Raw genomic sequence first — 12,904 nt, forward strand, 5'->3', positions numbered from 1 at the left:
TACCCATAATTCCTTTCGACATTTAAGATGTGCTACATAACAATCTGGGATTTTGCTTATGTTGCAGAGTTTTTTTTTTTTTTTTTTTTTTTTTTTTTTTTTTACAAGCAATGCATAATTCATTGAAGTAATATATTCAGCCTTGTGGAGGACGGTTTTACTGGAGGAGAAAAGCCTTGGTTTTGGCCTCTGAAGGTACCAGGATTGCAGATACATGGGGGCACTGCAACACTGTTTGACAGAAACGGAAACGTCGGCAAAAGAAGGGAAAGGAAGACAATGCGAGAAAAGCCCAGAGCATTGAGGTGAACACGGATGCCTCCTGAAGGTCTCCCAGCCCTCCCACTGTCAGCTGCAGCCAATATCAGCCGCGCTGCCTCAGACTTTGTCATTGATGCTCATCCCCTGGAGCTGTTGTCAGTAGCAAACATCAACCACACTACTCAAGTCAATGTACAGCAGAGAGACTGACCTTCAGACTGAAACTTCTAACTGCTGAAAGTGATTTATATTCAAGTTGCTTGGTATGAATTTAAGAGGAGTCAACTGCGAAGGAATAGAGGATAATCGCCTGCTCTTCCCATCTCATATCTGAAGGTCAGATCTACATTGTGATGGCAGAAATCAGCAGCTCTTAGCATGTTGGCTTGCATCCTCTACCTTGATCCTGTGGACCCCTGTCAGCAGAACGGCATTAGCATCAGAGGATTTTGATAAAGCGACCAGATAAATGCGCTGACTCTGGCATAGTAAAGAGGAACATTCAGGAGCAGAGGCTTGCAAAGAAGGCCAGTCAGATGCCTGAGAGTACATGGATACGATATTAAGGTCAGTAAATGAAATCGATCACGGGTCACTCTTCAGCTTTAAAGTGCGTCAAGCCAAGCATATCAAAGGAAGAGATTTAGGTATAATATTCAAACACCAGAGACGCAAGTCACATTGTGTAGAGGCAAAGAGCGTCATTTGTGCGCATACCACAGACAGAGAGGAGCACAGGTGCGGAGTCGGAGAGGCAGATGATCCGGAAGACAGGAGCCTGGATGTGGTGTCAACAGGAACAAGACAGCAGCTTTGGCCCGTCTGCTGACAGAGAGCTGTCAGGAGCAGGGTGGGGGGTGGGGGGGGGAGGTCAGCGAAACCGTCTGTCAGACGCAGCGGTAAAGGAGGGTGTGTGCTAACTGACACACACCTGGGGTGCGTCCGCACTACGCACACACTACAGCCTCCAAGAGAGTCACCGCCGAGTGCCTCTGCATACATAATACAGGCAGGTAACATGCCACCCCCCCCCAATTAGGGCCCTTGTGAACGAGGCATTGACCCACAATGCTGGAGTAAACATTGAGCCACATGACTGGGCATTGCTTGTGAATTTGCAGAGGCGTGAGTGTGTGTGTGTCGGGAGGGGGCACCTCTATTTCACAATCAGCAGCACACCAGCTGATGTTTAACCTCCCGCCCACTTAGCCACGTATTGTCATGTGACCAGGCCGGCGTCCTACCAGCATCCTTGAGATGCAGAGATGGGCAGCCAGCCAGCCGCTTACTGATCGGCTCCCCTCCTTCCTGTCAGCACTTCTTGCATGGTGTTCTGTCCTCTTCGGCTCCCCCAATGTCATTCCGCTCCAGGTGGAGTTCAAGTGCTGCACCGCTAGAGGTCTCGCCCTGGGTTTTATAGGTGTAACTGGCTGCGTTCGCTTCATCATTCCATCTCCTCAGGCCGTCAGCTCATTCCAGGGGCAATTGAATAACAGTTTATTTCCCGTTTAATGTTACATCGGGAGTGAGCTGCTGCTGTGTTGTAGCTGTCTCCCCTCTTTGACTGGCACGTGTTGTGCTGTAAGAAGCGGCCTGATTAATCAGAGTGAGGGACTGTGTGCCCTCTCTCTTAATTAAAGTTGCCTCTGGTTTCAGGGCATGCTCCCCTAAACCAGGCGGTAAATCAGCCCCCTAGACGGGTACATTAATCTGCTGGGCATTGCTTTCGTGCACCTCACACATCCCCCCCACCACTACAAACCACTGCTCCCAAATTCTGCGAAGGCAATGATTCGCTGTGTGCCACAGGAAGGGGAGGGGCCAGGACAAATGTGGGGGCAGTGGAACAGGCAGCATCAACTAATCAGAGAAAATTTCATTGGAGCACCTGTTAAATTGGTGGAAATGAGACTGAGAGAGCATCAGCACTCGTCGATGGAGGGAGAGCTCATTGTACATCAGCAGCGATTTCGATCTTTATTGCTGTCAGGCTGATAAGGACCATGCTGTGCAGATGGCATGAGTGAATAATGCAGTATGTGGTGATATCAAACCGCAGCACCTCCAGATGGGTGGTCTGAACGGGAGTCATTTGTTAGGGATGTAAGATGGAGCAAACTGAGCGAGATAGACAGAGTAAAATAAACCTGATTCCTTGGGTATATCAAATAAGCGGGAACATGATTCATCACATAAAAAGGCTCCAGTACAGTGTTTAAAATAATCCATATGTGGATGAAACTCTCCTCACACTTAACATTACTGACCATCACGGCAAGTGAGGTTCTCTCTGCTTCTTACATTTTTATTTCTGCCAGATGGATGCAGGAAAACTTTGATTCTAGTACAGTTTCATATTCCTTTAAATACAAGAGATGCATTTTGATTCAAAATCCCAAAGCTGCCTGAGTTACATCTCAGCTAATGTAAGAAAGCGAAGGCCGTGGATTTAAAGTGATGAGTGTCTCAGTATGAAGCGAGAACCTTTGCTGAGCTTATTCAATACTATTATGCACGTAATTGTTCATATAGGTTTCCCTCTGGTTATCTTTGACTCTAAAGTTTCATTATTGGTGACTGTGAGTTACTATTGGCCTGTTATGGACAGTATTAACTCAGCACAAACCAGAATACCCTTGAAGAAACTCACACAAACATGGCAAGACAATCAAAGCTCTCACCTCTGTTTCTAGGTGCAGACCTGCTGCTCTGAACATGTAAGGCGAAAACAGCACATAGATGATTAAATGACAGCGTTTTTGATAACTGGCAGTAAATTCAGCCGTGCTAATTAACATGCGCCCCCAGATATTAACATACCATTGGCAAAAATGTTAAAAGATCTACACAGATTCCTAATTAGTAACCTGATTAACAACATTTACGGTGCAGTCATAAAAATTTCATTTAATCTTATCTCTGCCTCCTGATTGCCACAGTCGTATTTCACCTGTGTATATAACATGCCGCACAGACTGCTGCAGTAACAGCAGCACTCGATACTGCAAACAGGCTTTATAGGAGTCATCGGGGAGGACTAACCTTGCAGTGGGTACAGAGTGACCCTGTGGCTACCTGTGGAGATCATGGCTGAAGAAGACTCTGCCATGAGATACGAGCGGCTAATAATACACCAGTTTCACCTACACACCCTCACCCCTCCAGCTGACGTGTAATTGAAAGGCTGAAGGTGCTGCTGCCGCGTGACTGAGGTGTGGGGGCTGGTCGCATGGAGCACACCAGTGACCACTGCGGATGGCGCTTTGTCTCACCTCTGCATCATGAGTCCATCTCTGAAATAACTGCAACAACTGCAAAGTTCCCACAGGAAAAGCTTCCTCTGTTGAAACGCATGGGTAAGAATCAATGAGGTAGATTTAGCAGCCACTGAGCTACTGCAGCAAAGCTGCTTGGGGTATTGGGTCCTTCTCAAAATAAGTAACTAAATCCATCCATTTTTGGTACTTCCTTGTCTTATACATATCTGTGGGGTCCAGAGCACCAAGCCATCACAGATCACACACACCATTCACACCTACAAACAAGTTGGCAACTCCAACTCACCTTAGCATGTTCTTTTGGACTGTTGGGGGAAAAACACAGAGCTCTCACAGGAAATCCCACATCAACATGGAGAGAACATGCAAACTCCACACACATGGATCCAGGGTGGAGACTCTGGTCCCAGAGGTGTGAGGCAACAGCACTAACCATGCCACCACCATGCTACCCTTAAAGAAAATCTCTAAACAGCTACAAATCAGCTCTGCGGGTTAGTAGGAGGAGACAAACAGCAAAGCAAAAAACTTCATACAAGACTTAAGCTGAAAGCATCCATTTGGCTCAAGGTCTGGACAGACAATGCCGGACATTTCTCTGTGGAGCAGCGGACCTAAAATCTGCTTCCCATGGTTGTGTCTCCATGTGAATCGCCTGCTGGGGGGGAGGGAGACATATGGTAGGATGGGTTGGGGGGTGGGGGGTGGCTTCAAAGGTTTTGGTATTTTTTGAGGACTGCTTGGTACTGGCGGCCGCCTTTCACATGCAAAGCGGCGGGCAGAGGAGGACGCCGACTCCCTCAGCTTTGTGGCTGATGACAAATGGATGGTCTCAAGTGACTCCCCTTAAAAACAGCCTTTGAAAGGAGAGTGAGGAACTGGCTTTGCTCTCTCTTTTCCGCCGCAGCGGGATGGGAAAAGGGGCGGCGGCCATGCCGGGTTTGGGCTGCGACACACAGCGGCCATTCTACACAGGAAGTAACGGGCAGCAGTTACACGCCGGCAGCTGGGAGATCCAGAAAGGGCAAATTCAAACAAAAACCAGATAAATCACATAAACAGGACACACAGCAGCAGCCTGTTTCCCTCCGAAGTCAGACTGCTGCAGGTTGTTTTATTTTGCATTACAGATTTGTTTACCAAGGTTTTGCTCAGGTTAAAAATGGGCTAAATTCATTGCTTCCTTTTATTTAGTTTAATGTCAAAATTCAAGTAATGTACTTTGCTCAGATGCCAGTTACAGTTCAAATCAAATTAAAGCCAAGAGTTCTCTTACATTCCTTAACTGCCCCTATTAGCTCAGACTTGTGATTTAAGAACACTTAGTGTCTCTGGCAGTTCCATACTAGGTCTAATCCCTGTTTTGCAAAGGAGGGACACACGTGGAGATCTCATTTCCCTGAGGTGCATATTAGACGCTCCCCGATAGTCAATATTACCATAACTATGCGGAAAGATCTGTATTAAATTACATTTGATCACCAGTGCCATTTTACTCAATGCACGTCATTCATCCATCCCAATTTATTCATCTCCACAGGAAACATTCCTTGTTAAAAAAAAAAAAAAAAACGTAACTGCCCCCTGCCTGATCAAAACGCTCAGTCCTGCTACAATGACAGCTTTCCACTGCTGGAACGGACCATCAATATAATCTTTGCATGATGAAATTTCCAGACATTAAATGTAACCACAAACTTTGATACCCTCACAAGGATCATCCTTATATTTGTTTTGCATACTAGGATGCTAATTCATGGCTGTTCTCTGCTCTAGAGTGCTGAGCCTAATGCTCATTTTGTACTCTACAGTGCTGACCTCAATAGCTACTCTGCTCTAGAGTGCTGATCCTAATGGCCATTCTTTGCTCTACAGTGCTGATCTCAATGGCTACTCTGCTCTAGAGTGCTGATCCTAATGGTCATTCTGTGCTCTACAGTGCTGATCTCAATGGCTACTCTGCTCTTGAGTGCTGATCCTAATGGCCATTCTGTACTCTACAGTGCTGATCTCAATGGCTACTCTGCTCTAGAGTGCTGATCCTAATGGCCATTCTGTACTCTACAGTGCTGATCTCAATGGCTACTCTGCTCTAGAGTGCTGATCCTAATGGTCATTCTGTGCTCTACAGTGCTGATCTCAATGGCTACTCTGCTCTAGAGTGCTGATCCTAATGCTCATTCTGTGCTCTACAGTGCTGATTTAAATGGCTACTCTGCTCTAGAGTTCTGATCCTAATGCTCATTCTGTGCTCTACAGTGCTGATCTCAATGGCTTCTCTGCTCTAGAGTGCTGATCTTAATGGTCATTCTGTGCTTTAGAGTGCTGACCTCAATGGATACTCTTTGCTCTAAAATGCTTATTCTCATTTTATGCTGGGGACCCAGAACCCAGAGTTACATAGTAGAGTACAGCTACTGTGCATTCATTAATAAACACAGAATGGCTTTTAGATGTTCATCCAAAAAATATACATAATGTAATGTTGGAAATAGTCTATTATCCACATGATAAATATTATTTTATCTGGTTTTTACTGAATCAAATGTTGAGATAAAATTTTTGAAAATGTTGTGCACTATGGTATGATATGCTGTTTGCATTTTTTTGTCTGTCAGATGACCCTACATAAAGACGACGACCCTGTCAGATCGTGTGAGATCTGCTGTTGTATTAAGCCTTCTGTGTAATTCCATGTGAGACACTCTTCAGCCACTAGCACACTAACCAGTACGTTAACCCTGAAAGAGGAACGAGCGGAATGAACGGGCTGAAATGCCAAGCATGTCGGCAGCAGATGAGGTTAAAGCCGATTCCAAGGAGGTGGCAGGTGACCCCAGGGACAGGAGAGGGCTGACAGGGATCCCATCCCCTCCTCCCCTTATTCTGTATCTATCCCTCCCCCGTCTGCCCTCTGTACACTCTCGTCCAAACCATGCATAGATTCATTAAGCATTGCATTACATAACAGGGTTGTGGGCTTAGAGTAAGTCAGCTGGTAGAGGTCAGCACTTAATTATACTGCATGATGATTGACCTTAAACACCCAGACATCCCCTAATTTCTTTATCTGCAATAAATTAACTGTGGTGGGTTTCTTCATGTAATTTAATTGACTGAGGAGCATGTGCACAGACGCATACACAAATCCGTCTTAAATCATAGAGGCAGTAAGAGCTGACTCAACACGGCCATGAAACTTTTCCCTCTCAGCGTGACCTGGACCCCAAAGATTTCATTACACTTATAGCTGTACGCTCAATTTGCCTTGCCGTGTTTTGAATTTCTTATGTGACAGTGAAGAGTAATGGAAACCGTGGCAAGATGCCACCGTAACGTAGGTACGTGATTTAAAACACAAAGGACTGTGAGGCGAATCAATTTTCCTAAGTTTCCACATGATTTCCGTCCCTTATCACATGCAACGTCCTTTTAGGATTAACAATAAAGGCAATCATTTTCTAGCTAATATTCCAGTAAAATACTGGCCATTATCTGGCCCTGATGACTCGCTCCTGACTAATGTGAAGCTGCCTCATTGCGCCTATTCACTGCGCTCCCATTTACTGGAAGTGCAGTAACCTGCATACATGTGCTTCTATGTGAAACACTGGGCCTCGCTGTGTAATTGTGACAGCTTAGCTCACGTCTCGTGCCGGGCTAAGCGTTACCGTGCCGACGCTTCTGTGAGTGACAGGTTCATCCACGTGAACGTTGCATTTAATTAACTCTGTCACCATGCTGCACAATGTAAAATAAGGAGATTCTGTGTCTAGTAACACGTCGACTGTGGTGGATACAGACATCGCTCACGTTTGTGCCATAAGCTGGGGGAGAAGGGAACTGAGGGATATGGGGGAGGGGGATTAATTTGTGAGGCTTCAGTTTCTGCAAGGTGACACAGGCGTGGATTTGGACATTTCTAGAAAATAATGAAGCCCATTTTATTGCAGGTACCGTGAAGCTACAAAACACAACAATTTCAATGCCTCTTTATATTATAAGAATGTGCATTGTTTCTAGTTAAATGCAACCACTGGGAATTTTACTATTTAAGCTTTAAATAGCATATTTGCATAATACAGCTAGATGCAAAAAAGTACTTCAAAAGTACTTTTATTTTAAAAATCACGGTGACAAAAGTTCTCATGTGGAGGATTTTAATTTCAATGTTTACCATTGAGACCTTTTATTTATCCTATTGTCTAAGTTTTTTAAATCAATTTCCTTTGTTCTACTGAATATCTTCAGGAACAGGAAACCATCCTGTGAGGGAACCCCAGTGCTCCAGTTTTTTTAAATATCTTAAATAACAAACAAATGAAATTGTTTCAAACTGATGGGGAAATTTGCAAATTGGCTATTTTTTTTCCATGTTTCTAAAGCACTAAGTTCTCCCAGAAGATTAAGCTACATTGGCAGAATGATGATTATCAGGCAAACAAACATACTCTGTATGATGAATGTTTTGTTTGAAAAATTCAAGCAGATGTGCTCCGAATGGACAACTACCCACCCACAATTGGAACCAGTAAATGTCAAGCCTGAAATACTAGTCTTTAACTACACAAATGGCAGATTTCTTTATTGTGACAGTCTTCATATTCAGCATTCTCCACAGTGTGGGCCTGAAGGAAGTGCTGCGTTTGGTGCTGTGGTTCCACGCCTTCATCGATTACATGGGAGTTTCCTGTGTCACTGACAACGCTAGCTGTGCTCTGAATGTGCGCCGTGAATAAGTACCAACACTGTCACTATCGGAGGAAGATTTCCATGGGAAAACCTGTATCATATTCTGAAATTCCAAAGTCACATTTCTGTTTATGAGGCAAATCGGTTTTAGATTTCACTTTTACCCAAGGGACAGTACTTAAACACTAGCTAACATGTTAAACGTGTCAGTAATTGCTGTTAAATCTAGCTAAGGTCTTTGCCAAATGGGTTCCAGCATTTTAACACATAAATTCTGCACAGATGAAAGGAAAAACGCTTCACATTTAAAATGAATTTATATCCTGCCATTGTGCTTCCTGTCAAGCCGTTTCCCAGGTAATGATTAAGTTCATAAAAGCGGCATACCATTAACCAGAGTTGGATAATTCCGGCCCAGAGAGTAAAAATCCAGACCAAGATTTTGTTTCAACCAACCAGTTGAGCATAAAAAGTCAAAGTCACAGAGTACTTAACTGGTTGGTTGAAACAAAATCCCAGTCTGAACTTTTACTCTAAGGACCTGAATTACCCACCTCTGCCATAAAGAATGTTTAAATGACATTCTGGACAACAGTGATTTGATGAAGATGCCTCGAATTATAATTTTAGAATCATCGCTCAGTTATTTTAAGCACCTTGTAGAGTTACATTTAGTAGCTAACTGTGTTGGCTGTGCCCTGAGAGCAGGCAATATTCTCAGTCTATTGCTTTTAATGGGGTCCTCCGTAAAAGTGAAAAAACTGTAAAGAGGAATCCATTGACAGCAATGCTGGGAATGTTTCCTGAGTCTCATATTTTCCCTCACTTTCCATTACAGCCCCCCCCCCCCCCCCGCCCTCCACAACTCACTACAATCACTTCCCTGATTTTGGAGACAGAAAAATGAATATGTTGGACCGAAAGGAAATATTCCATCAAAACACAATTATGGGGCAATTTGTTGCCAGAGTGACCAGCATGGCTCTTCCTGGAAGTTCTTTATGTTATGGTGGGGGCTATGTCATGCCCCACCGCGCCAAACCTGCTCTGTGGAGGCTGTAAAAAGCCTTCCTCTGCGTGAGAGATACTTTAAGCCTCCATGCTGTGTCATAAAAGCACTATCAGTATAAATAAATGAGGCAGGACAGCTGGTTTACTGTGAGGGGTCTCCTGTTTGAGTGAGGAGGAAAATCTACCTGGACGGCAATTCAGGTGTGCTTTGATTTTTGAAAAGTGCTACTTTTTTTTATTTATACCAAACCCCTCCCTCACAAATTAAACTGGCCAATGGATAGAATGGACTGAGGGAGGGTGAGAAATGGAAGGTAAGGGGAGAGCAGTAATAAGGAAAGTGTCAGATGGGCTTTAACAGGGAATCCATTCTGTTGGGCGCCACACCACTACAGTACCTGTTATACCCCCCCCCCATCTTCCACAATAGACTCTACCATTTAAAAAGGTCAGCACAGATCCCCCATAATTCAATATTCTTACACCGTCATACTATCCATGCATAAAATCACCATGGGAGGGGGGGGGTGAAGGGGGGTTATCGAGGTGCATCGGTGATGCCTTCCAGGGCCACTGTGAGCCAGATTAAGAGAAAAACACGGACCCTAAGTGTGAGACAGGGACAGGCTGGGCTGGAGACGTGGGACGTCCAAGCCTCGGCTGCCAGAGGGACCAGATCTGGTGACCCTTGCAGAGGGAATGAGTGTCTGATCAAAGCTGGTGGAGCACTGAGGTGTATGAGACACAAAGGGCATCTGGCATAGCAGTAAAGGTGCTGAACTTGTGACCATGAGTCCCCGGAGAAGCCCTGCAGTTAGACCTTTTGACAGGTACTTGACAAGATTTTTTCCTGCTCCACGTTGCAGCTGTATTTCCAGATGGGTGCCAGTGCAGGCGTGTGCTGTATAAGCCACCTGGGACAGCAGTGCTAGCTAAACACATAAACCACATCACAATGATGATCCTGAATTACACCGCAGAGCCGTTTTATTACTTAAGAGAGAACAAGCAGAAATCTGAAACCCAGAATTGAAAATCCATTCGAGATTCGGCACCAGTTTTCTTTTTCTGTCTGTCCATTAAAAAAGAAAAATTTTGCCTATATATTTATACAAAGTCATTATTTGTGTCTAACGTGCTAGCAGAAAAGAGATAATGGAAAGGTCTTCAAAAGCTACTCTGTGAAAGGACTCTGTGTAAGAACTCTGAGAAAGGACTGGAGGGTGTGACCTATGCGTGGCCTCCAGCAGCCTTCATCTGTATTTCTGCTGCTTGCATGAAGAGGAGAAGATCCCCATGTCCTGAAAGAGTCACCAAGAAACTGGGAATGTGCATCATGAAATCTCAGCTCGTTCATGTGCTTGATCAAGAATAAGTGACACACTCACGCAGTTAAGCGTACCAGCCAGATTTTCGCTTATTCTATCAGTGTGGGAAGTACTGTAGTACTGTAGCTCGACTCTGTGATCCTTTGTCATCTCTCTTTGCCACTAAGCAGACACTTCCGATATCAAATGAAAGACAAAATGTTAAAATAAACCCTGCATTCAGTGGTTTCAGCATCCAGAAAGAAAGGATTCTGTTGTCCAAAAACAAGGTCTTGCTTTCTGAGTGAGCAGCGGAGCTGGTCACATGACCAGCCTGTTCTGTGAGGTTCGGGCCCTGATGAACAGTTAACAGGTGATTGCACAGCGAGGGGCGCTAAGGCGGACGGAGGGCAGGAAGGGATGCCTGGTGGCGGTCGTTAGGGCCACAGCACGCTCTGGTAATCCAGGCCCACGCAGGTGACGTGCCCTGTCAGGCCGCCCCGGCCACTTTCAGACCCACACAAGGGCACAGACATTAGACATTAGACATTAGACTAGAGTTGAGCTCACATGTCAATTTTCATTCCGAGGTGGAGCGAAAATCATAAAAATATAAAATTGAATGCAAAGCAATAAAGGAACATAAGGAAAGAGAGGAGGCACAAAAGGGGGAATTAAGAAAGGAGTTATTGGGCATGAAAATATGCTGATAAAGTGATCCTGTAGCGATCAGAATTACAGGGGAATGCAGGGAAATTCTACACGCCAGTGGGGGTGGCGTGTGGAATTAATCACAGTGACTGACAGGTAATCTATGCTGACTTTCTATTATCCTCTTTCTTTTTTGCCGGTCCACATAAGTTTGAGCCAAATCAGACAGAGAACACAAAGAATCAAACATCCAGCACGATCTACCCAGGCACTGACTGTAGAATGAAAGACGTGTGTTTTCTGTTTAAAAAAAAAAAAAAAAACAAATATTGAACATAAGGAAAATCTATTTTCAGGTATATTTTTCCCGGCATACGTCCAGACTATGTATTTAAGTTTTGTGCACATTTCATTCAACTTAGTCACCGAGCAACAATCTAAGAGTTCTGTCAGGTATTGGCATTAAGATTAAGTGTCTCCCAATTGCCTCAATCTAGATTGCAATAATCATTAAGTCAGCCGGATCTAAATTACCATCTTTGCCCTTATCAGCCATCCAGATTCTCAATTCAGTAGCCTGATAAGAGGAAAACCATTCGTCAAATTGTCATGTTGGGAATGATCGAAGGCAGACAATCAGACAGACAGACAGATGAACGAACATGGTGAAAAGATAAAGTGAACTCAAAGACTCAGCGGAAACGAAACACAGAACTCTCAACAATATCATTTTAAATTAGAACACGATTAATACAGCTGACTGATTATTACATGAAATGATCTAATTGACTGGATTAAATGATTAACATGGCCAATTGCAAAGGTAGATGGATTCTCTGACTACATAAGACTTGGGAAATGTTTCAGATGAAAACCCTGCATAATGAATACAGTTCCCCACCTGGCACGAATGGGCCGTCCAGGAGCTGACTTTGGGAGGCCTCCAGGACACTGGCCATGAGGAGGGCCACGACACCGCTCCACTTCACCCACATGGCGATCACTGCTCTTGCATCACTCTGTACTGGCCCCACGTCAGCTCAATCTGGAGGGATGGAGACAGGGATTTAAGCACAGGTCAGATAAACTATATGTGAAGCTCAGCCCGGCTTTCAATGTCCACAGGCTTGATCTGCAGGGAAATAAAGTACAGTGGGCTATTTTGACATTGCATGATCTGGTTTATCTGAGATGAACCATCAAAGGTGCTGATGTGGTATGAACTGCAACCTGAGAAACTGTAGAGTGAGAATGACCCCAGACAGGATAGTGAAGAGAATCACCCGACATGGTGATTGTGAGAAGGACAAAAGGCTTACTGGGGACAGATATTGGGGACAGGTAGGGGACAGATAGGGGACAGGTAGGGGACAGATTGGGGACAGGTGGAGGACAGATAGGGGACAGGTGGAGGACAGATAGGGGACAGGTAGGGGACAGATAAGGGACAGGTGGAGGACAGATAGGGGACAGGTGGAGGACAGATAGGGGACAGATGGAGGACAGATAGGGGACAGGTAACTCAATACAAAAATGATGCTAAGAAAAAAAAAATCCAGGAGACTTTTGAGGGGTACAGGTTTGGACACCAGCATCAATGCTTCAGGCTGAGATGAGATAAAACACTAAGGGGTTAATAGAGAAGTTTTCCAGACTGGAGTGGAGCCTTGCGATGGGCTGGTGCCTCATGCTGGCTTATTCCCT

At 44.7% G+C, this 12,904-nt stretch overlaps 1 protein-coding gene across 2 annotated transcripts in view; it reads right to left on the minus strand.

Annotated features, from left to right (window-relative positions):
- Positions 1-12,904, minus strand: part of robo1 (roundabout, axon guidance receptor, homolog 1 (Drosophila)) — a 262,844-nt gene that overhangs the window by 214,992 nt on the left and 34,948 nt on the right. For both annotated transcript variants that reach the window (XM_048980726.1, XM_048980727.1), the window contains one exon: positions 12,102-12,245. In XM_048980726.1, the coding sequence (XP_048836683.1) occupies positions 12,102-12,195 (94 nt within the window). In that variant the 5' untranslated portion in view covers positions 12,196-12,245. The remainder of the gene's footprint in view (positions 1-12,101; positions 12,246-12,904) is intronic.

The sequence above is a fragment of the Brienomyrus brachyistius genome, chromosome 17, assembly GCF_023856365.1.
Source record: "Brienomyrus brachyistius isolate T26 chromosome 17, BBRACH_0.4, whole genome shotgun sequence".
Lineage (NCBI taxonomy): Eukaryota > Metazoa > Chordata > Actinopteri > Osteoglossiformes > Mormyridae > Brienomyrus > Brienomyrus brachyistius.